General features: G+C 33.7%; 1 protein-coding gene across 1 annotated transcript in view; it reads left to right on the top strand.

Moving 5' to 3' along the window:
- Positions 1 to 1948: 1948 nt before the first annotated feature.
- LOC133323375 (ras-related protein Rap-2b-like) overlaps positions 1949 to 27551 on the top strand; it is a gene marked incomplete at its 5' end in the record, with an annotated part of 66456 nt that continues 40853 nt past the window's right edge. The window contains one exon of the mRNA XM_061532309.1: positions 1949 to 2180. Coding sequence (XP_061388293.1) covers positions 1949 to 2180 — 232 coding nt within the window. The remainder of the gene's footprint in view (positions 2181 to 27551) is intronic.

Here is a 27551-nt window from a genome sequence, read left to right as displayed (position 1 = left end):
CTACTCTGCCTCGGTTCAGCCTATTGTTGCTTCTTAGAAAGCAAAAACTAACGGCGCATTCAATTGCTTGACTTTGTAGCATGTTTTCTTGATATTAATCTCATGGCCAAAGTTTCGATCAAATATCTCCCGGAATCATTATTTTGACTGCATATTGGATATCATGTGGGAGAGAAGGCAGATATCATCCGCATTATTTAAGTCTTCGAGTAGTAGTGAAAGACCCCCTTTTATGACTCTTTTCTGAGATGACATCCTTGGTTTACTTCCGTATTATTTGCAAACGGATGTATAATATTTATTCCCCATATGTTTTTATCCCCCATAATACATTTAAAACATTTCCGAACTTGCAACATATTTAACCTAAATTCTCTATTTCGTGTAACTTGATTTAAATAACTATTCGATAACCTTTCCAATCTGAACGTTGAAGAAGAAAAATCTGCAAACTAATGCAATCATCAACGGCCATGACTAATTCCCTGCGATAATCCAGTTAGATGCTTCAAAACCAAAGCAAATGGCACAAACCACATTTGGGGTTAGACTTGTACTCGGTACCTCTCGGTTGGGTTTATTTTATTATAAATTTATTTAACCACCCAGTACTAAATATGTACACACCCACCATCAAACACAGACACGCATACAAACATATCTACACAACGACGACAACAATTATAATTGAATTTGTTTGGATGGGGAAGAAAGGAACATGCCACAGTAACCACAGCTGACACGCCAAACATCTCTCTACGTCAGTCCGTCTGTCTGTCTGCTGAGAACGACAACGAACAAGCCAACAAAGTGAAAACAATCTAAATCCATTATGAAACCATTCAGTAACACTAAACAATATACCCGACCATAGCAGTGGATACAGAACACCCATTCCAACAGCAAACACAACACCTCCATAAACTCACATCTTTAACCCCATTCAAGATCCCATCCAGCTGCCAATGTACCAAGGTTGCAGTCACCAAAGTCACTCACACCCTCCCCGGCTACTCTTTGACAGTCATTATGCCATCACCCACATTTACATGTAACAGTAAGTCGAACGTTCATCCAAGTGAACATCAATCTCTATTATGAACGGATGCATATGTACTAGTTGATGTAGCTAGCCAGCTACCTTTCCGGTTATCCCTTCTTTTTCCGAATGTGAACGCATGTGTGCATATGCTGGGACATTAGGTTCTAATGTGATTGAAACAAATTAGATTGAAAATAACATTTGGTGTTTATTGGGACAATATAATAGTCCAAGGTATAGCTGAGGCTTAATGTCCTCTTCTAGGGACCTTACACAAAACAATTAGTCTTATAGTTAAAAGTATATCTCGGAAAATAATCTGTGAACAATAGAAAGCCTTTATGTGACTACTGCACTCCTAGGAAGAATTGAATACCTCTATATTCTTCATGAAAAACTCAAGATCTCCTGTTCCTCTGTGGACAATAGAAGGGTCTCTAGCTCCTATATACTCAATAGGGGACGTCATTCTCTTACGTAGACAAAAGATAACCCTTAGCTACTCACTGGATAATAGAGGACCTCTTGCTCCTCTATGAACAATAGAGGACCTCCAGCTCATCTGTGAACAATAGAGAAGCTCTTGCTCCTCAATGAACAATAGAGGACCTCTTGCTCCTCAATGAACAATAGAAAATCTTTAGCTCCTCTACGGACAATAGAAAACCTGTAGCTCATCTGTGGACAACATAAAATGCCCTTTTATAGACAATGGAAGATCTCCAACTCTTCTATTGACAATAGAAGGTCTCTAGCTTTTCTATAGACTGTTCAATATTTCTTTCCATCAATATAATTTCAAATTTATTTTTATTTCATTACACTCTATTGTAGAACCTAAACACATCCTCACAAATTTCTATGCTAACATTTTTGTTGCTATTATTGTTTTGTGTGTGTTTCCAGAGTTGGCCGGAATAATGCTGTGGACGATGCCATCGGTCCGACAAATGCACGTCACAAAATCGTTGTTATGGGCGCTGCTAAAGTCGGTAAAACCTCAATAATTACACAATTCCTTTACAACACATTTACGACCAAATACAAGAGAACCATCGAAGAGATGCATCAGGGCAATTTTTCTATAGCCGGTGTCAGTTTAACATTGGATATTTTGGATACGGCTGGTTCATATGAGGTATGTTTTCGTTTTATGATATTAAATTTTTAAAAAATATAATTGTTTTGGATAATAGTATGTAGGATTTTGCATCACTATAGCAGAATCATAAGCGTGGATTTTTTCAAACCTATTTTTTCAAATACAAGCAAATATTTAATTGTGGTCTATTGAAAATTGGGTTTAAGGACTACCAGAGTCATACACCTGGTTTTTTTCAGATTTACAGGCTCAATTTCGTACGCATAGCGAAATTGAGGATGACGTGTATGAAATATTGTTTAAATCGATTCATATTTAGATATAGCTCCTATATGCAAATGCACCACATACCCAATGAAATTCCAATTGCGACGAAGTTTTGGACGGTGTACGAAAGTGAGCCTAGTATGACGAGCATTTATTAACGCATGAATATCTGACACGAGCCCCACCCCGCAAGATACAATATACAACACCAAAATCATACCCACCAATAAGCCTAACTTCATTTCTACTCAAAACCATGGATCGGATAGTCGACACCATAATAAAGATCAGCACACCAATAATGTGCTGTAATAATAAACCACATGCGTATCTAAAGAGAGTTACACACTGAGATCCACTTCGACAAGACAGTGTACACTTTAGCTATATTCATTGATATCGAGGAAGCCTTCAAGTATGTGGGCACTGAAACGCTTATTCAGTTCTTAGAAGCCTTTCGGGTTGACCAGTCAATCATAGACTGGGACAACCATATGCTAAGGAGTAGATAGAAAAACTGTAGCCATCAAGTCATAACAATCAGTACAACATGGTACAGGGGACATCGTAGGGATAAATTAAGTCACCACACCTATGGGTCACCACTATTAATAATCTCTTATGGACCTGACGAGGAGAAATAATCCTAACGTAATGTACATAAAGGCTGAAAAAACAAAATATGAAAGAATGAAGGGATGAAGGGATTGTCCTTCTACAGAAGAACCGCAGGCTCTAAATGGAGGTTAAATGCAAAAATGATAAACTGCATCTACAAGATCCTTAATTAACCAAAACGCGTCTGTAGTCTGGTGAAATGTGATGCAAAATCTTTAAAGAAAGTCCCGATAACATGCTGCCTACGTACATGTGGGTCAATTCGGACAAAAGCGGCCGTTGCAGCTTTAAGGCCTAAAGTAATTAACGAGTGGATCGACACCAGACACAATAGACCGCACATAAATATGGTACAGACAACAATCGGATCCTAAACAGTAGTTTTGAGTCACATCGAATACCTTTTATAAGAGTAGTCACGTCAGGTGAAAATATGCTACCGGAAAGAGACTCATTGGATAAACTTAAACAAGCCTTAAAAATATGTTAAAACAGTTAAATCCGAAACTGTTCTGGATCATTAAAAACCAAACAGGAATGAGATACTAAATCTACTCACCTACCCACAACAGGTGTGGACAACACCAAAAGATTCGACTGGACTGGAAAGCTCGTCGTTGGGGTAGGATCGATTTTTATCTAGCCAAATATTTTAACCACAATACAAATATTTTATTTATACGCGCAAAAGGAAAAAAGAGGTAGCGATAGTAGGGAACAGGTATTGTTTTTGAGGCTGCATTTGCCAATAATGAGCGCCCACTTGCCCTCCCAGCCATGTCATAGGTGACGGTACCAAAGCATAAAATTTTTCCTATGATCCCAAGTAAAAAGAATGACCTAACTATCTACTTCATCTGGAAATCAAACAGGTTATTTAAAAGCTTAAACTAAATCCATAATTGTTTTATTATTGAAGAATGAAAAATTCATAAAAAAGTGTTTGCTAATACTAAAAATTCCTTAGAAACTAACATTATTAATAGTTCATCAATCTTAAATTTTAGGATGTAAAACTAACATATATGATAAATAAAATATAATATTTTTAATTAATTTGAAGTTCCAAAGTTTGAATAACAAATGTTTGTGATGAAATATTTTTCCCCGTACCCACTCTAATGTATTAAAACGCTCGCAACAATTGTGATATTGATACCGTAATCAGAATATACCAAAAAATGCAGAGAAAAAAATATATTAAATACTCAGAATAACTTGCTATAATAGAGAGAGCTCCAACGTGGAAAGGCCTTCCGATGTGTGGTATGCGTAGCAGAGGTATTTTCTGTTGAGAGAAGTTACGGGTTTTTGGTGTACTCTTTGATACGGCGTCAACGTCTGAAAGGCAGTATTCATTAGTGAGTGCAGAAACAGATCACTCTCAACATGTAGCTAAAAGCTTACTTTCGGCAAATCTCATAAAAGAATAATGACGCAAAGAGACTAAAGGCACTCATACTGAGTTGTAATGATAAAATAACCATATACACGTGACGTTGATTGTTCACCAAGTATGCTTTTAGCTATATGTTCGATGCACAGGTTTAAAGAATTTTTAATAAAGAGGAAAAAACATTATACAGTGCATCTTCGAAGTATTTATCACAAACTTAACCCGATTAAATAATATTATTAAGTGCAGTTATTCACTATTCAATAGCTATTTCAGCTTAAAGTTTTTTCTTGCTGATTCCACTTATATTGAATATGCACAATTTGTAGGCTGATGATGAGACTATTAAACCACTCCACTGCACTGCCTTGGAATTTTTTTACCTTGTATTATCTGTAGCTCTAGATTCCATTTTAATACATTTTTTTTAACAATTTTTCCAAATCACCGAAATTTTTATATTTCCATATATTTTATCATATCTCCTGTCATTTTGGTTGAATTTTATGGACCAAGCTTATGATACGTCTTGGACAACTTTTTAATGCAATTCTTCATTTTAATTAACCATAAATGCCACGTTGATCGGAGTTATTCCACGCTATGTATCATTTGTTTCTCGTTACTCTGTTGTCTGAGCACTCTCAATAGAACTGACTCGATCGAAAAATTCCAACAAAGGCAGAGGTCTAGGTTTTAGCTTGAAGCTCGGAGCAGAAAAAAAACAGTATTTTTATGACTTCGATGTCTCGCAACAAGAATAATGGAATTACAGTATTAGGTGCCAATCCTAATTGATGTAATATAGAATACAAAAACAATATATCGTTCGCATTTGTTCTCTTTCTGTAATAGCAATTTATAACTTACCGCATTTACGAAATGACACCGAGAATAATTATTTCTAATTATGAAGATGATAATGAAGTTCTTTCTCAGTATGATGAAAGTAAAATAACCTTCATATATATGATGTTTCAAAAAGGAAAATTGTAGAATTTACTTTGATATTTTGATAGACCTAGGTTAATTAACATTTAGGTAATAAAATAACATCATTTTGGGAAAATAAAGTAAATTACAAATTTCAAAAACAAAATCGAACGAAGTTAAAAAAATAAATAAAACTGGTCTATTGACTGAGCTCAATGATTGTAGCTTAAATGAAACTTTTCTTACGTAGGTTATTCGACAAAATGGCAGAGAAAAGCCTTCTTCAATGCAACGAAACCTCACAAAGGCTGAAGTACATCAAAGAATTTCCAGGCGAACAAAAAAAAATTATTGAATGTTACTAACATACTGAATTAATTATCTGGCCAATATAATTTCAACAAATAGATGGCGCTAGTGACAATTTTGGCCTTAAGTCGCGAATAGATTTTCGGCAAAACAATCCTTGAGATATATGGCAAGTGCAACCCCTACATCTTCGAACTTGATCTGTGTATGGAAAAAATATATTTCTATTTTGTTGTTGTAACAGCTTTATTGCGGATCGTAGACTCCTCCGTCGTGCAAAGTTTCGATGAAAATGGATACTCCGTTCGGATGAAATCGGTTACTCGGTCCCTTCATCCGAACGGAGTATCCACATAAGGTAATCCGATTTTTGATGAAAAGTTCCGATTGGATTTTTTATGTTTTTTTTTAAGTTCCCATTGGATTTGTTAAGGATCCATAAGCGAATTAGAAAAATGTTTGTTCTATCATATTCTCAATGATCTATTAGATCCATAAAGGACCCATAATCTTGGATTTATAAAGAATTTTTTCTTAATGACTAGCAGAGTTATGAGAGTTGATTTTTATAGAATATTTTGTCAAGGTTAAGTTAGGATTTTTAGAGGATATTTTTTCGAGGACTTAGGAACTGTCAGAGCTATAAGCGTGGGGTTTTAAAGAGATAAATTATAAGAATTACTGGATCTATAAGCTGACATTTTTATTAATATTTTTTCAGGTCAGGTCTATAGAGTTTTTTAAGGATCCATAAGTAAATTTAAAAATATATGCAATATTATATATAGAACTTATAATATTGCATTTATAAAGAATATTTTCTCAATGACTAGCAGAGCTATGATAATCGATGTTTATAGAATAATATTCAATGGTTAGCAGGCTTTCTTGCAGAATCTGCAATGAAAATACCTTACCTTTTTTAAAACAAGTAAATGCTGCCACATACACAACATATTATTTATTCTCAACAATTTACAAATAATTGATCACAAATAAAATATTTTAATACAAATACAAACACAAGCAACCAAACTCAAATAAAATTATATACCAATGCTTTGCTTTTTCCTCAAAAGGTCATGATACCCTGCTGATGTTCCAGAGCCAAACATCCACACATCCACTTCATTCCGCATCATATATATTATTTTAATGAACTTGGATTTTTATTTATAAATATCCTTTAGAAAGGTTAAAAACAGCTTTTCAATAAATATGAATATGTAAGCATTTCATGTTTTTTTTTATATTTTTGTCCACCACAAAATATAAAAATAATATGAATATACATTCTCTTTTTTTGGATTCGTACCTTCATTAAATTGTGCCGTTTCTCCACATGATATGTTAGGAAACTGTGTTACATTTGAAAGCAAGCAAGGAAAGTGGGGAAATATGAAAATATATCTTTATATAAAAATAACAATGAGGAAAATGCTTCCAAATAGACAGAATCATGGCTTGTTAATAACCACCTCTGGCTTGTTATGTCAGCTGTCATAACAATTCATTGTGCCGAGGAAGCGGGATACTTCTTGTCTATCAGCCGGCAATGTGAAGCTGTGCTGTGGCTGACTGGTCATTTGCCATTGGCGGCAATGCTGGTTGCAAGGTTTTTTTTTATTAAATAAGCCATCAAGTTTCGAAAATAATGACACAAAAATAAGTGTGTTCTGACAATCAGCGGAAATTTATGTTTGTTGTTTTCATTTTTGTGGTAAATGAGGTGGTTGAAGACTTTTTGCCCTGCGTTGCATATTTGTTTATTCTCTATTATATTTTTTATAATGTTACAAAGATATTATTTTCTATAATAAACATAAAGCAAAGTACTACATATAATTGGTCAATTGTTACTGACAGGTACATTTTTTATGAGTCTGCAATTACGAGAAAGTAACTTTACTACAAAATTGCAAACGTTGATAACTGTAGCAAAGTTTGAAATCTCTAGCTAATATGCTTATTTAGATGCAGGATTTTTTGTATTTTTACAGATGTTTAGGTAATATTTCCATTCCATTTCATAGGTATTTCGTGTATAAAACTTTCCAATTTTTAATATAATAATATATAAAAGATATAAAAGAGCATAGTGTTAAGTGAGTGAGTGACTGACAGATCATCGCCGACGGCTTTAGCCGAAAGCTTGGAATTTTGAGTGTGGGTTGTTGTTAGTGTGTAGGCGTGAGATATATTTTTGGAAATCGAATATCAAAATGTAAAAATTGTACCCTTTGTATTAGGCAAAGTTTGAAATCTCTGAATGTGGAATACGCTTATTTAGATGTGCAAAAGGGTTTTTGAAAATTCGACCTAAGAGTGTACGAAAAGTACTAAACTTTACTAAAATTATTTCAAATTGTATATACATTATAGCACAAATCATTCATAGCACAAATCATTCTAGACTAAATTTAGAAAATATATAAGGAGGCTATATCTAAATCTGAACAGATTTTCACGAAACTTAGCACACATCATTCTAGACTCAATTCAGTACGCTATTCCAAATTACCTGCAAATCGAAAGATATATAGGGGCTTTGGTACACCATTTACCTAAAATCGGACGAAAATATATAAGGGAGCTATATCCAAATTTTAACCGATTTATCTCAATTTGAATAGGGTTCGTCTTTAGGCCGAAAATAATTGGTGTACCACATTTCATCTAAATCGGATTTTAAATATGACCTGTAGTTTTGTTTATAGTTTAACATCAACAGACGGACGGACGGACATGCATAAATCGACTCAGAAAGTGATTCTATGCATATTCTCAAAAGGAACCATGGGCCTATAAAAATGCCAGATTTTTTCAATAATAATGCAATTAACCAGTGAAAAATAACAGGAAATTTATTTTCGATGACATGAATTTTCAGCCAATTAAACGGGAAAATCAATTACCAGGGATTAATTATCCGAGGAAATTTACATAAATTACATGTGTTTATAGCTACAATCTTGAAATTGTATATGGAATAAAGGTTGGAAAGTGGTGTTGATGTATGGAAATGGTTTATGAAATTAGTACATATTAATATAAAAAGTACAAATTGGTACTAAACTTAGTACTATATTTGCGTTTAAATGAGTTATAGAGAAGGAAACCTGAAAATCGTAGCTTTAAAAAATCGTACTTATGTGTACGAAAAGTACTAAATGGTACTAAATTTGGTACAAGTTGGATTTAGGTGAATATATAGAGCTGGAGTTTTCAAATTGGGAATTAAATTGACTGTTGGAGTGTTGTATTGCGGTAGTTTAGGAAATTCGTACTTTTTGGTACAATAATTACTATGGTACCAATTTTGGTACAATTTGGATTTTGCTTGAAAGGATGTATGTAGCTGAAAACCTGAAATTTGGAAGATTGTGATATAGAGACATCTTTGGAAATTCGTATTTATGTGTACAAAAAGTACTAAACGGTACTAGATTTCGTACAATTTAGATTTGGGTGAACGAAGAGAGCTGTGAACCTTAAATTTGGAATAATGGTTGCTGTTGGAATATAGAATTGAGATATGGAAGCATAGTACTTATATGTACTAAATGGTACTATATTTGGTACAACTTGATTATATGTGAACGGATAGAACTGGACTCCAGAATTTTGGAATTAAAATTAATGTTGTAGTGTAGGATTGACATAGTTAAGGAAATTCTTAATTATAGAAACGGTACCAAATAGTTTACAAATTGTTTTTGCTGGACGGATAGGGATGAAATCCTGAAATTTGTAATTAATATTGCAGCTGGAGTACAGGATTGAGATATTTCGGAAGTTTTGAAAATTCGTCCTTATGTGTACTAAATTTGGTACAATTTAGATTTAAGCGAACGGATAGAGATTGAAAACTTACATTTGAAATGAAAATTACAGAATTAAGGTTTATTGGAATTTCGTACTTATGGAAGCACTAAATAGTACTAAATATTATACAATTTGTTTTGTATGAGCGGAAACCTAAAATTTGGAATTAAAATTACAGTAGTTTTGAAAATGCGTAGTTATATGTACTAAATGGTTTTAAATTTAGTACAATTTAGGTTAGAGTGAAGGATAGAAATGGAAAACTTATACATATTTGAAAATAAAATTACCGGTAAAGTACAGAATTGAGACAGTGTTGGAAATTCGAACTCATAAGTACGAAAAGTACTAAATGGTGCCAAATATGTGGAATTATGGTTAGATTGATATAGGTTTGGAATACAAATACGAAAAGTACAGAATGGTACCAAATCTGATACAATTTGGCTTTAAGTAAACAGGCAGATATTAGATGTAGGAATAGAGGTGGAATTCAGAACTATAGTACAACAAATTATACAGTATTCACGACTTCCATATGAAATATTATTTTCTTTTTGTATTCCCTTTCCGCATACGAAGTAGCGGGCACTTTGCTAGTATTCTTATAAATCTTTAGAAGATTGATAGAAAAAAACAAAAATAAAAAACACTATAAAAAGTACCTCTGAAAAAAATAAATCTTTACATATATATATAAGACCTTTAATGACGTTTTTGCAAACGTTTTTGCATTGACGAAAATGCGATAGAAAAAAAGCTACCTCTGACATGGCGTATGACCTTGAGACGTCAACGTCCGTCGCTAGAAAATATAACCTTAAAAGTAAAACATATTAAAATAAAATAGGACCTTTAGAGGATCTGAATTTCAACACGACTGATAGCGGTGATAATCACCAGGCTATTGTGCCGAATGTGTCCCATCAAATGCCGAAGTTACGTCGGGTAGGGGCACATTCGGCAAATTTGACTTCTTTACACAATTGTACAAATTTATTGTATGTTTTGGTACTAGTTTTTATAATTAAGTACCAGAAGACAATATTCAACAATCATTACATTTTATAATTGTTGAATAAGTACTGAGATATAGAGCTCTAAAAAATGTGCCGAATGTGTCTGGTCTCCCCTATACGTTATTCTATGCTCAAGTTGGTATGTTGTGCAAAGTTTCGAAAACATGTATGTGGCTATACCTAAATTGGTACGATGCGCAAAATTTCTAAAAATTATGGGTCGATTATGGAAAGCAACCAAACTCCAGTTGCGAGTTCAACTGGCAACGCAATTGAAATAAAACTTAACATTATGAATATCAACTTTCCTCAGTAGCTGTCGATAATACTGTTTTGACATTTCTACAACTAGAAATATTGTAAACAAACAAAAAATGAATAAAATATATCAGAAAAGTGATGATAAGCTCAGTGGAACAATTTTTTGATGTTGAAAATTATGTTCAATGTGTTTCATTTATTAGAAGGTATTTAAGAGATAAATCTATTAGAACTACCATCAGTTCTGTGAGTAGATGCTGCTCATATTAGCTTGAAGGCGTATTTTCGACTACCAAAAGATGCCGTTGTGTACATAGATGAAGGCTTAAACCCTGATTTCCGAAAAGCCTGGCGGTCAACAGCAATTCCTCCTCTCTTAAAAATGTGTGCAGCTCTGATGTTTTTTGTGGATGGAAGTTTTCAAAAGTCCCATAGCAATGACTTCAACCTTGGCATGGCTCAACCGACAATGTCGGTGGTTTTCGCCGAAGTTATCCGGCTAATAATCCAAATTAACGGAGGAGGACAAAGGGAAGAATAACATTTTTTTATTCAAAAACTAAGTTAAAGGTGTTGTCGGATGTGTTGATGATACACACGTACATATCATGGACCCAAAAGAATATGTTCGCCACTTTCTGCCATTCATTTGGAATGCGTGTTGGTGGGCCATAGCAGTCAAGGTCTTCTGAAATGGCCTTCCACACATCATCGATAGTGGCTTTGGTTTGACCAAAAGTCCGCACGCCGCGTGCTACATTTGGGTGAGCTTCCATCCAGGCAATAAGAACCTCAAATTGTTCTTTTGTAGTAATATTTACCATTATGGGAAGAGTACAAAGTTCAGTTATTATAACCAGCAACCAGAAATAAATTGTTGCAGAAAAATTCTATTTGAAGCAACTGAAATTGACAACAGTTGCCATCCATAATGCAAATTTGGCAACTGGCAACGCAACTAAACTATGGTTGCCATCCGTAATCGACCCATTAATTTTCAGTACAATTTTGACGACGAGTACCATCTGCAAACTAAATCAAGGCTTAATAAAATATTACGATATGCTAATTATAAATGAATTTGAATAATCCGTTTTCTTCATACAAAATTTAAAGTTTTCAAAATTGTGACAAATTTTCAATAACAATTTCTAAGGAAACTGCCAATATTACTACCTAAGTAACTGAAAAAAACTTTCTGTTTTAGATTTGTATTTTTTCTGAATACTTTTTTTTTGTTTTTTTTCATTTTCAATTCTATTCAGCATTGCAACGGAAATTAATGTTTGCCATTTATATTGAATATTTTTTGTCCTCCTTGTTGTGGATGGTGGTTCTTTGTTCCTTCTGCTGGCATTAATGGTCATTGTGCGATGCTTTCACACACAAATGATTTTCAAAGGAAGGGAAAGGACCGACGAAAAATGCTACGTAATAGAAAATATTTCCAATGCCTGCAGTATGCTACAGGATATAAAATCCTGTAACCAGAATTCAGGTTATTCAATACACACACCAACACACACATACAAAAACCACCTGGCAATTGGCTTGGCTGTGCGGTTATTACCACAAAAAAAAAGGAAATTGCAACGGCTGTCTTGTTGAAATTTAAAATTAAAAAAAAAAATAAGAAAAAAACAATTTACCAGATTTAAAATAGGCAATTAAAGGCTATTGGCAGCCCATGAAACAAACAGATTATTGAAAATCTTTTTTATTCTTTTATTCCTGTATTATTCAGATTTTAAATATATTGTTTGGGTTTTATTACACTCAATTGCCCACAATCCTGTTAAATATTTCCTCATCATTTCATTATCCCATAAATGCTAAACAAAAACTGGCGATAATTGAAATACAAGCAGCTTAGCCGCACACACCCACACACAGCTAATGGTCCATCATCGTTTTATCCTTTTTCCAAAATCCCCATTTAAATTTAATTGGGCATTTCAACACACAACTATTTCAATTTTAGTACTAGGTTCTCTGAAAATTTCTGCTTCAGTTATTAAATACAATTATGAATCGAATAGGCTCTGCAACACTGCATGCACACACACACACACACCCAAAGAGAACTAAACAAATTGCATTGAAAATACCCAAAATTTTATTGTTTTGTTGTTGATGTTTTTATTTTTGATTCGAAAAACACATGACCTATGGCCTTCCGGATAAAATATTCATATGGGGTTTAAAAGCTAAACACAAACACATACATACGCACATACACATATACCCAACACTGTCCAAATTCGTACAAAATGTCATATGAATGCTTAGTTCATTTTCGATTTGTTAAATCAAATTAGAGCGAATTGAAAATATTCTGTTTCGAGAATTGTAGTCGTTACTGTGTGATTCAAAAAGAGCAATGAGGCTTTGTTCTGGAATTGACATTTTTCATTGTCAATGGCCATTGTGTGGGGTTAATAGTAATCAGTCAATATCAAGGATATGTTGATCCAATAACCAATAGGATATTGAATTTATCAATGAATATTGATCCATAACCATAAACATATCTTCAGCCTACGGGTTGTGGAGGTCTACGAAATTACTATCTAGTGTCAAATTGAAGCATATTTAAAAAAATTATAATTTTACATTATTTAAATGTCCTCCACGCGAAGTGTTACAAACGTGGATTTTTTGAAGTAAATTTCGACCATATATTGACACATACTGGGCGGTATTCAGATATAACTTGACGAATGTTAGATTAAAGTGCTCAAGATTGAATAGCTTATCTGCATAAACATATTTTTTGCGTAGCCCCATAAAACAAGTCCAATGTTGTAAAAGCGCATGATCTTGGTCAGTTTATGTCACCACGAGGAGAAATAACGTGGACCGGTAAGATCCGTTTGCAATAAAGCCATATTAGCTTGAATTGTGTGGCACCGTCTTGTGAAAACCATATATCCTCCAAGTCGTATTATTCAACAGCAGGCAAATGAAAAATTGGTTCAGACTTAGATATAGCTCCCATATATATTTTCGTTCGATTTTAGGTAAATGTTGCACCAAAGTACCTATTCATTTTGCACGAAATTTAGCATAGCGTACTGAATGAAGTCTAGAACGATATGTGTTAAATTTCGTAGAAATCGGTTCAGATTTACATATAGCTCCTATATATATTTTCGTCAGATTATAGGTAATTAGTGCACAAAGTCGCTTTATATTCTTCGATTTTCACAAATTTTGCATAACGTACTGAATTGAGTCTAAAATGATGAGTGCTAAGTTTCGGGAAAATCGGTTCAGATTTCGATATAGCTCCCATATACATTTTCGTCCCATTTTATGTAAATGGTGCACCTAAGTCCCTATATATACTCTGGCTTTCACGAAATTTGGCGTTGCGTACTGAACAAAGTCTAGAATGAAGTGTTAGGTTTCGTGAAAATCGGTTCAGATTTTGATATAATTTCCATATATAGTTCCGATCGGTTTAATGTACCAAGGACCAAAAATATGGTCGATATGCACAAAACGTGCTAAGAGTAATATAAACTAACTGCGACAAGTTTCATTGAAATCGGTTTAGATATAGCTTTCATTAATATTTTCGACCGATTTTTATTAAATGGCGCCCCAACTTCTCATTTTGGACATATTAACACGACATATTTGCACTCAATTGAGTATAGAGTAACGTAATTCCTATTTGTAGAAATGTAGAAATTCTTACATAGTCCATATATTCGACCGACTTCATGTTTTTTGGTTTGTCGAGTTACATAATTTTGTCTCATTCTCCATCTATTCAAATGAAGAGTTTAGTATAGGTTACATGCTTATGGATTGATCTAAGTCGGTTCACATTTAGATATACATCACATATTTTAGTTCATTCAATTTCATGTCAATGGTCCTTCGAAAATGCGACGTCTGTTGAAATGCATCTGTGGAATATACTCAAAGGGGTGAATGGTATCATATAGTCGGCCCCGTCCGACTTTAGTACTTTCCCTACTGTTTTTATGGTGGGTATATTAGTTTTGTTTTTCCGTTTGTAACGCATCGAAATAATCATCTCCGACCCTATAAAGTATATGATCAAGAATATCTTGATCATCGTAAAATTCTATGACGATTTAAGCATGTCCTTTATTTCGTTTTTCAACCGAATTCGCTGAAAATTTGGTACTTTGAGTTCTTTATTTGGTAGCAATCTTCCCACTAAAAATTATAAATATAGGTTCATTTTTTCGGATAGCCCCCATATAAGGGTATCCCCAAACTTTCGGTATTTTGCAGTTCTTGAGTGCGTTTTTCAACCGAATTTGCTGAAATTTGGTACATTGGGTTCTTATTTGGTGCCAAATATCTAAACTAAAAATTATAAACATCGGTCCACTTTTTTTGATAGCCCCCATATAAGGGTACATCCCAATTCTCGGTATTTTGGGGTTCTTGAGCGCGTTTTTCAACAAATAGTATGGAGGGTGTATTAGTTTTGTTTTTCCGTTTGTAACGCATCGAAATAATTGAAATAATAAAGTATATATATATTCTTTGGGGTTCTTGAGCGCGTTTTTCGATCGAATTCGCTGAAATTTGGTACATTGGGTTTTTATTGGATAGCAAATCTCCCTATTAAAAATTATAAATATATGTCCGCGTTCCGTGTTTTGGGTTGGGATCTTACACTTTGTTGTAATCATTCTATCTGCGGAGGATATCGATATAAAAATTATAACGTGAGGTTCGAGAATGGACCTGTGGTAATAGCCTTATATAACTGTAACCTCTAAATTGCAGTATTTTGGGGAGGTTCCATCCTACCATGCGTCATCAATATCGGTCCACTTTTTGGTATATCGGCAGGCATTCAGGCATCTCCTCCATATAATGATAATTCCTGAAGTGTTCGAAATTGACATATATCGGTCATTAATTAGGCATAGCCCTTAGATAATGATATCCCCAAATAGTATTTTCATTTCAAGTATCTGTCAGTATACCTATGGTGGAGGGTATCCAATGTTCGGCCCGGCCAACCTTAACGCTTTTTCACTTGTTACTTTTATATTTATGACTTAAAAATTGCTCAATGTACAAACATCCATTCGCTTCTGTCCGTCACTGTATATTTTGGGTCTCCGGGTCTACAGATGTTGTACTTCATTGTCTACCGTTTTAATGTTAATTCCAATATGTCTCTAATGGAACTAAAACATTATTTGGAAATACTTTTTTCCCATACAGTTTTATTGTTTTAACAAGAAAAGTTTTATATTTTATCTTATGTCGTGTCAAATGCATGTCTACGAAGTTCCATTTTATTTGTTCGGCTATTGTCAAATTAATAATGATGTCATGCTGTAAATGCTGCAGTTGAAATGAAACGAAAGCAAACTAATAAACTTTTAGAATACTTTTTGTTGGTGTTAATTTTCATGGAAAGGCAACAAAAATATGAAAGGATTTACAAAGGCACACCCACGCCTACTTCCAGTGGATGAATTTCCCGGTATATAGAAAATCTGTTCTTTAAATGCGAACTATAAAGATATTGATATTCAGAGAAGAGTTCGTATTAGAAAGCTGTAAATAAATCCGATTGCACCAAACTTCCTAAATATACATCCAGATATACACAATTGTTAAAAAAACGTGATAAGGTCTGTCCTGGCCAACGTTTGTTTCGATCGGTGTATTTTGGTTGAAAGACTTGTGCATTTGGTAGGAAGATTTGACTCCCAAGCAGAATCCAAAATATTAAATTAGCCAATGAGCGGAGCAATATACTCTGAGCTCTAACTTTCTGCAGATCTATATTCCGAGCCTGGGTAATATTACGCGATATTTGCACTCTCTTGGCCGATTAGAGGCCAACAGTATCTCTGTGACATATTTTCCGAATTATGTAGGGTCTAGGAGTACCCTACCATCGGACAAAATTTTGTATGACAGGTATGTGTAGATTTGGACCGATTTAAAATACATTCGTCAAGAACCACAAGCACACAATAGGCATGAGAATGTTATAAATATGTATGGGACCTATGTATATCTAAATGATATCTAAACCAGTAAGGAAAGTAGTAAAGTCGGACTGGGCCGACTTATGATACCCTTCACCACTTTGGGGATATTCTACATATGTATCTTGTCGTCTTTTCGAAGGAACATTGATTTCATACTTTTTAAATAGACTTTAAGCAACCTTTATGCACCAAAGTATGCTTCACTGTTTAAAATGTAATATCAATCAAGCACCCATTGATTATTTGGTTTACAATCAACACGAATTTATACTAATTTCAGTACGTTTTGCCAATCGGCCTTGCTATGGCTTTTGTACACCATTTACTTAAAATCGGACGAAAGTATATATAGGAGCTATATGTAAATCCGAACCAATTTCAAGAAAACTTGACACAAGTTTATAGTAACTTCAGTATATTGTACAAAATTGTATGCGGATCGACCAATCTTTAGTACCTTAGTACACAATTTACATTAAATCGGACGAAAATATATATTGGAGCTATATCTAAATCTAAACCGTTTTTCACGAAACTTTGCACACATCATTCTGGACCCAATTCAGTGCCCTATGCCAAATCGAAAGGTATATAGGGACTTTGGAGACCTATTTACTTTAAATCGGACGAAAATATATATGGGAGCTATATATAAATCTGACCCAATTCTCGAAACTTGGCACACGACATTCTTGACCTAATTCAGTACTTTATGCCAAATTTCGTGCAAATCCAAAGATATATAGGGACTTTGGTGCCCCAATTACATTAAATCGGACGAAAATATATACGGGAGCTACATCTAAATCTGGATCGATTTTCGCGAAACTTAGCACACATCATTCCAGACTTAATTCAGTTCGCTGTGCCAAATTTCAATCAAATCGAAAGGTATATAGGAACATTGTTGCACCATTTACATAGAATTGGACAAAACTATATATGGGAGCTATGTCCAAATCTGAATCGATTTTCTCGAAACTTGGCACACATCATTCTGCCCCTAATTCAATACTCTATGCCAAATTTCATGCAAATCGAATGATATATAGGGACTTTGGTGCACCTTTTACCTTAAATTGAAACTATATATGGGAGCTATATCTAAATCTGAACCGATTTTCTCGAAACTCGGCACACATCATTCTGGATCTAATTCAGTACTCTGTGCCAAATTTCATGCAAATCGAAAGATATATAGGAACTTTGGTGCACCATTTACATTAAATCGGACGAAAATATATATTGGAGCTATATCTAAATCTAACCCGATTTTCTCGAAACTTGGCACACATCACTCTGCGCCTAATTCAGTACTTTAAGCCAAATTGTATGCACATCGAAGGATATATAGGGACTTCGGTGCACCTTTTACCTTAAATCGGACGAAACTATATATGGGAGCTATGTCTGAATCTAAACCGATTTTCGCGAAACTTAGCACACATCATTCTGCGCATAATGCAGTATTCTATGCCAAATTTCATGCAAATCGAATGATATTAGGGACTTTGTTGCACCATTTACCTTAAATCGGACGAAGCTATATATGGGAGCTATGTCTAAATCTGAACCGATTTTCTCAAAACTTGGCACACATCATTCTATACCATATTCATTACGCTGTGTCAAATTTCGTCCAAATCGAAAGATATATAGGGACTTTGGTACACCATTTACCTTAAATACGACGAAAATATGTATGGGAGCTACATCTAAATCTGAACCGATTTTTTCCAATTTAAATAGGGTTCGTTCTTGGGCCAAATAAGTGACATGTGCCACATTTTATTCAAATCGGACTATAAATGCGACCTGTACTTTGTTTACAATTTAACATATACAAACGGACAGACGGACGGACATCTCAATTATTTTTGCCTGTTACAAACATATGCACAAAGACATAATACCCTGTACCACAGTGTGGTGAAGCGTATAATGAGTTTTTTGAATTGTTTACAATAATACATCAACAGATGAAGAAATTCAAAAGTTACTATGGTATATCTTGCTCCCTTTTGCATGTTATAAAACTTGAATGCGCGGAGTTGAGTATTAGCAAACATTTTTTTACCCATGTACACAAGATTTCTTATACTGTAATGGTTTAAAACAATGTACAATTTTAATGACACTGTTCCTATAAAAACCATTTGTTACCAAACTCATAAATTCGTGACTTGAAAAAAAATAATTTCTTGGGCAACAGTATTTCCCCTTAATACACTAAGAGAAGAAGTTCCTAAACTCCATGACATATGTTGAGCAACTGCAAATGAGTTTTGTCTCTTAATAAACTGTTTTTTAACGATTGTAGAGACAACAGTTTACCACTGCCATTAGTCTCACCATGTGGTACGCATTCTTAAAATTGTAATTTTTTTTCACAACAAATTAAAGAATCCACTCTGCCACACAGTGGCTCGTTAAGATCAGCAACATTTTCATGGACCATTAAGTTTGTATAAAGTTTTTTTTTTTTTGTATTTTAATAAGTTTCAGTTTTAAAACACACAGCACAGTTCAAAAGCAGTCACCAACTGTGGATAAATTGTGCAGCAACGTTGTGTTGTGGTCATAATATTATGTTCGCTTTTATATAGAAAAAATGCAATGCAATTTATTGGCCAAAGTAAGGGGTGGGACGACAATGTCATGAAGTTGTGGAAAGAAATAGGAAATAAATAAAGTGAAATTCGATTATGTGTTAGTAAATTTTATCTTGGTTGCAGAAGAAATACGTATCACTTAACATTAGTAAATGGTGGCGTATACGCTTTGATAATACTTATACGCACTGAAGTGCTGTTAGAAATAAATCTCGATTCTATAGTGTATATATTATATATTTATGTTTGCAACACATCAAAATATTCTCCGGAGATCCCTAATATTCCGATTAACCCATGTCTGTGTTCAGTCTTAAGTAAATCTTTTACTTCGTTGATAGGTTTAGAAACGCTGACATAAAAGTAATTTTTAAGTTAACTTTTCCTATGTCTTCGTGGGAGACCATTGTTGTGGCGGTAAAAAGGCGGAATTTTCGTGGTGGACTAGTGCAAATATTTTTTGGAAAATATGTTCGCAGTGATTCATTAGACATTTTTAACACGAATGGTGGATTTATGGTATGAGTTTAAAATAAAACAGCAATTGACTTTGTGGATCTTGGAACTTTACCGTTTAAACAACGTAGGAGAACAATTCTAAGTCGAACACCCCAGTTTATTTCCAAGAAGTCTACGGAGAAATTCGAAAAAAACGAACAAGAAAGATAATTCGTTGTGCACAAGGACTAAGCGAGTTCTTACAAATCGACACTATCCAGGGGCCTTTTGTGGAATTACTTGGTCTCCGTCATTCAACCCTGACAATGATCATGGCCTTTGCATGCAAAACTCAAATAAATATATTTATAACTCGGTTTTATCTGAAATTAAATCGAATCGGTTGTTAGAATAAATTAAAACGACATTTTTTTATCTGAGACTCATAGACTTTAAAATTCTAGCTTAGTTCATTGTTAACCCTACGGTCAATAACCGGGTACATTTGTACCTTTTTTTGAATAAAATTGCTGTAAAATTTTTAATTATGGAGATATTTGGATCAAATTTTGTGGAATCATTCTTGAGGTATTTTCACACATAATCGAAGAAAAAAATTATAAATTTTTTCCATATATATAATTTTTATAATTTTTTAAAGTTATTACCTACGTAGATCAATAACCGTGGTACATTTGTACCCATCCAAAGATAGCTCTGTAACTCATTAAAAACTTGGACTATCTTGAGGTTTTTTGTTTTAAATTAGTCTATACTGATCTGGTCTAGATGTAGGAACTCAAAATTATATATACATTAAAATAATATATATTTAAATCCATGCTTAAATGATAATCTATCTAAAACAATCATAGTAAATTCGTTATAGCTTTCGAATGGGTTAAGCTTTTTTAGATATTTTTTTTATTGACAACATGGGGCCATCAGGGCGACTCGTGGAAGTCAGAAACTACCCTGGTTTTCCCTTGGCATACAGGGACAAAAACAATGATTATTGTCCGTAATTTTCCAATTATTCTTTATATTGGCCCTGAAACTTTTTCCATAATCGAATTAGTCTGATTGATTACAATCCTAAATTGGCGTACATATATAAACTATCATTAAATAATGTTTTAAAGTATTAAATAATGTTAAAAATGCGTCAATGACAATCTCTAAACCCATAAAATGTGAATAATTCTCAATAATAATTGTTTTAGTCCCTGTATACCAAAGGAAAACTAACGTAGTTTCTGACTTCCACGAGTCGCCCTGATGGCCCCATGTTGTCTAGGGCCACAAAAATTTGCAGAGGTGTTGAGGAACACCTAAATAAGATCTCAATAAAAAAATAACTAAAAAAGCTTAACACATTCGAAAGCCATAACGAATTTACTATGATTGTTTTAGATAGATTATCATTTAAGCATGGATTTAAATATATATTATTTTAATGTATATATAATTTTGAGTTCCTACATCTAGATCAGATCCGTATAGACTAATTTAAAACAAAAAACCTCACGATAGTCCAATTTTTTAATGAGTTACCGAGCTATCTTTGAATGGGTACAAATGTACCACGGTTATTGATCTACGTATACTTTTTTGGTTATTGACCGTAGGGTTAATCACGTATACGTTACGACAACACTTATACGCACTAAAGTACTTGTAGAATTAAATCTCCAAATCTCATAAAGCTGTCATTAGTACATAGCTACAAGCATTTTTATTGTTGTATTTTTTTTAGCAATGTCCTTACCAAGGTTTTTTGTGCATTTTTAACCTATTTTCATCTATGATTTATTAACGCTCTGCAAGATGTTCTAAATTTGTTTAAACGTTCACTGAATGCCACTGGCAATTTTTTTTTTGTTTTCTCTCGCTGAACTGCAGTAGTCACTTTATGTTCTGTTTTCTGGCACACTGATTTGATTTATGCTGTTGGAAAAACAACACCATGTGGTGAATGTGAACTACACTGTTGGGCATTTGATAAAGTCAACGACCATAACTTCATAATTCAATTTCGCCTAGAATGTTTACAAGTAACGCCATGAATTTATGTTCAAACATTGAACTTTCAGCACAATGGAGGAGATTTTGGAAATAAATTATCAGAGATAAAATGCAAAGAAAAACCAGTAAGGAAAGTAGCAAAGTCAGACTGGGCCGACTATATGATACCCTTCACCACTTTGGGGATATTCTGCAAACAGGTACCTTTTCGAAGGAATATTGACATGAAATTGAACGAACTTAAATATCCGATCTTTATCTATAAATAAACCGACTAACGTCAATTCAAACACATGCCATTCTGCAACCTATTCCATACTTTGTAAAAAGATTTAAAACGAACTTTACACACGATATTTGATATGCTTCACTGTTTAAAATGTAATATCAATCAGGCACCCATTGATTATTTGGTGTACAATCAACATGAATAGGTCGAAATTATATATGGATGCTATGCTTATATCTAAATCCGAAATGATTTCAAAGAAAATTGGCTGAGATTTTTTATATTCATTTCAGTACGTTTTGTCAATCGCCCTAGCTATGGGTCTTTAGTGCACCATTTACATTATTTAATATATATTGGATATATATCTAAATTTGACCCGATTTTCAAGAAACTTAGCACACATCATTCTGGACCTAATTCAGTACTCTATGCCAAATTCCGTACAAATCGAAAGTTATATAGGGACTTTGGAGCCCCATTTACCTTAAATCGGAAGAAAATATATATTTTGAACCAATATATAAATCTGACCCGATTTTCTCGAAACTTGGCACACGTCATTCTAGACTGAATTAAGTACACTATGTAAAATTTCGCGCAAATCAAAAGATATACAGGGACTTTGGTGCACCATTTACATTAAATCGGACGAAAATATATATGGGAGCTATATCTAAATCTGAACCGATTCTCACGAAACTTAGCACAAATCATTCTGGACCTAATCCAGTACTCTACGCCAAATTTCGTGCAAATCAATAGGTATATAGGGTCTTTGGTGCCCCATTTAAATCAAAAGATATACAAATCAAAGGATATACAGGGGCTTTGGTGCAACATTTACGTTAAATCGGAAGAAAATATATATGGGAGCTATATCTAAATCTGAACCGATTTTCACGAAGTTAGCACACATCATTCTGGACCTAATCCAAATTTAGTGCAAATCGAAAGCTATATAGGGACTTTGGTGCCCCCATTACCAAAAATCGGACGAAAATATATATGGGAGCTATATCTAAATCTGACCCGATTTTCTCGAAACTTGGCACACGACATTCTACACTGTTTTAAATTTCGTGCAAATCGAAAAATATATAGGGACTTTGAAGCCCCATTTACATTAAATCGGACGAAAATCTATAAGGGAGCTATATCTAAACCTGGACCGATATTCACGAAACTTGGCACACGTCATTCTAGACTCAATTCAGTAACCTATGTCAAATTTCGTGCAAATCGAAAGCTATATAGGGACTTTGGAGCCCCATTTACCTTAAATCGGACGAAAATATATATGGGTGCTAAATATAAATCGGTCCCGATTTTCTCAAAATTTGGCACACGTCATTCTAGACTGAATTTAGTACACTGTGTTAAATTTCGTGCAAATCGAAAGATATATAGGGGCCGTTTACATTAAATCGGACAAATATATATATGGGAGCTATATCTAAATCTGAACCGATTTTTCCCAATTTCAATAGGGTTCGTCCTTGGGCCGAATAAGTTACCTATGCCAAATTTCATCCAATTCGGATCATAAATGCGACCTGTACTTTGTTTACAATTTAACATGGACAGACAGACGGACGGACAGACATGCATAAATCGCCTTAGAAAGTCATTCTATGCATATTCTCAAAAGGATCCATGGGTCTATCTCGATTATTTTTGCCTGTTACAAACATATGCACAAAGACATAATACCCTGTACCACAGTATGGTGAAGGGTATAAACATAACAACCGGCGAATGAAATTCAAAGTGGGATTTTATCATTTACGGAAATATCAAGTGGAAGTCAAAAAAAATTCCCGGAAATTGCACTCTTATGAAGATATTAATAACTATAAATATTCTGTCAAGAAGTTAACAAAGTCGTGGGTTATTAAATAACCCACATACATCCATTTCTGTATATGCAAATGATGTTCTTAATATTTTTTTCTGAACCGATTTGAATTAAACATAATAAATGTTATCCAATAGAATCTAAGAATCTGATTGACCCCAAATTCAGATTTGATTTAGGCTTGGTAAAAAAAAATTACAATGTGTCAAGGTTGGATGAAATTGGTCATACGGCGAGCTTCATGTTGGATATACAGATTTTAAAAATGTTGGCCTATTGTAGGGATGGTACTAAAATGGGTGGTTCTATAAGCCCCATTTTCAAACATTATTTGCTGTCATTTAATATTTTTGACGAGCTTTGAGTAGAAAACATCCATACCAAAAATTGTCAATATTGTGTCAAGTTTCCGGATAGCATCCATATAATGGTAGCCGTATTATTCGGTATTTTCATGACTTTGGGCACCACATTTTCAATCAATTCAATCGAATTGATTCCAATTTATGATTTGTCATATTTGTCCAATATCTATCTATACTAATAAAAGAGTAAAGTGATTGACTGACTTAATGATTCATCAACGCCTTGAAATTTTGGGTAAGGGTAACACTTGGTCCAAGGATGACAGATAAGGCTGTCATCCTTGGAAATTCGTACTAGAACAGTACGAAAAGTACTAAATACGATACCATTTTTATTTGGCGAACCGGTAGAGCTAGGACTCTTAAATTTTAAATGAGGGTCACAGATGAAGTGTACAATAGATATAGCAAAGGGTTTTTTTATACATTCCAACTGTAAGTATGTGAAAAGTACTAAAATGTACTAAATTTGGTACAATTTCGTAGCATGTGAATGTATAGAGCTAAAAACTTGAAATTTGGAATGCGATGGTTTTGGAAGCGTGGACTCATGTGTACGAAGAGTACTATATGGTACTATATTTGGTTCAAATTTAATTTGGAGATACAAATCGAGCTGGAATCCTGAAATTCGAAATTGACATTACCGTACATTAGGGAAAGTAGGATTGGGATATGTACGTAGTTTTGGAAATTTTTTACTTATGTATACGAAAAGTACTGGGTACTAAATGATACTAAATTCGGAGTCAGGATCACTGTTGGGATGTAAGATTGAGATATTTATATGTTATAGAAATTTGTACTAATGTGTACTAAATTTGGTACAATTTAAATTGTGGGTGAAGCGATAGAGTTAGAATTCTGAAATTTTGATTTAGGATCACTGTGGAGATGCAGGATTGGGGTAAGTAGGAAGTTTTGAAATTTGGTAATACTATGTACTAAATTTGGTACAATTTGAATTGTGGGTGAACCGATTGAGTTGGAATCCTGGAACTTGGATTTAGGATCATTGTCAGGTGGTTGGATTGCGGTATATAGGAAGTTTTGAAATTTGTACGACTATGTACTAAAAATAGTACAATTTAAATTGTGCATGAATCGTAGAGTTAGAATCCTCAAACATGGGAAGTTTTGTTGGATGGTTGAGGTGGCTACTTATGGAAATAATGTGTGTTATGTGGAACTATATATGGTAAAATTTGAATTTGGGTGAACCTTTAGAGCTCGAATCCTGAAATTTGATACAAAATGGTACAGAAATTTAATGGAGTTTTTCTGACATATGCAGTTATCTGTGAAAATAAATTAAAATATTAATGCATGTTTAAATATTTCCTCCATTCGCTAACGAAGTAGCAGGTATATAGCAGTATATGTATATTAGAATCAAAATATCAAAGAGGTTTCGAATTTAATATTGATTTAATTGGTTATTAATTCGATTCAAATTAAAGTTACCCCCACAAAGGGTCAAAACTTTATAATTCTGGGTCTTGGTTTCGGCTTGATAAAGATAATAAGCAGTGAATGGTTTGGTTCAAATCGTGCATTCGCCTGATTGGATTTATATTGAACATTTTAACCACTTGTGGGGGAGGTACCAGAAGGAGTGAACCAATTGGTCGCATCTTCAGACTTCATCTAAACTTGGAAAAGACAATAGGTTTTGTTTCAATTCACATAATCCGTTCGCACGATATTATAAAATTATTTTCTTGCAAAATGTTTACCATTTTGTGTGGGGGTACGAAAAGAAATGGACGGATATTCCCCATCTTCGAACTTGTGCTAAGTTTGAAAGAAATATTTCGGTATCAAGAGCTATCGTGTCTATCGTATTGTCTGAAACGGATTAGGTCCAAGGATATATGGGTCAAAAACCAATATTTCGATTATGCACATTTTTGTCGTAGCAAAGTTTATATACCCTCATTAGCCGTTATACAGAGGGTATGATAAATCTTGAAATGTTTTTTATTGTGATAAATTAAATTTTTGGTTAGTTTTATATTAACTTGGCATATGAAGATAAGATGAAGATAAATCGATACAAAATATTTCTTTATTTGTTTATATTTTCTCCTAAAATGTCGTTTTGAATAAATAATTAACACAAATATTACTCAAAATTGTGTGTTCTCAAAATTAATTTTCCTATTTATTTAACGAATCTTCCAACAAATCACAACAGAAAAGATAAATGCTCTTATGGATGCAATCTAATATGTGCAGACAGAGACTAAAACCGCAAACATACTTCTACAGAAGCACTATTAATTGCAACATGCAACATGTCTATTTTGCATTTCTTTGGCCACATAAAAGGAAACTATTGTTGTTAGTGGTTTTAATTAAAATGATTTCGAAATTTGAGTGCAGACATTTGTTAATTATTAACAACATGTGCAGCTATTTATTCTTAAGATGAAAGGATATTTTCTTTTAATATCTTTGATGGCTATCCAAGCATAATATGAAATATTTTGAAGAGTATATTAATTTCTATTGGTACTTTAGTGGGTATAAGAGTCATTGAAACGTATACGCCACAATCGACTATTAAGAGCATTTAAAACATCGGTAATAATCAAGAACTTTGTTTGCTCTTGATATATAAATGAAAGTAAAAGCTCCATCAATTTGTTCTTAACGTTCGTATTTTCCAACCAATGCACTATGGCTGAAATCGCGATTTTAGCGGCATAAAATAATTCCCCACAAGCTAGCTTCACCAAATTGAGTGTAGAATTCTAATGGAAGAAAAATGGATTTGAGAAAAAATGAGCGGGCCCAATGTTGGCTATTTTGGGTATGTGGGGTACGTTTATCTACGAAATTGGCTGTGATTTAGTATGATACCAAAAATGATAATTATTGATCTAGTTTTTCGTCTAGGCTCCATATAACGGTATACTTCATTATTCAGAATTTTTGGGGTTTTGCGCACGATTTTAAAACGGCCTGACTGTTTTTGTATATATTTTTTAATTTAGATTCTAAATGAGTAGCAAATCTACCAAAAACTATCAATATTGGTCAAGCAGCATTTAGCCACGTTTTTCAAACCGAATTGGATTTAGTTTAATATTTTGGATTCGCATTTATAGGAATGGCTGATTTAAGGCGACCCCAACCATTCTCAGTTTCAAGCAAATTTAATTTTGTTTTTTATTAGTTTCTAGTCAGCACTAATTCAATAACGTCCCTATACAATTTCAAGTGAAAATCTCAACATCTCTTG

This window comes from Musca vetustissima, unplaced genomic scaffold (genome assembly GCF_032173495.1).
Source record: "Musca vetustissima isolate MV318-11 ecotype Yass unplaced genomic scaffold, APGP_CSIRO_Mvet_v1 utg19444, whole genome shotgun sequence".
Lineage (NCBI taxonomy): Eukaryota > Metazoa > Arthropoda > Insecta > Diptera > Muscidae > Musca > Musca vetustissima.
This window is presented reverse-complemented; position numbering and strand designations above follow the sequence as displayed.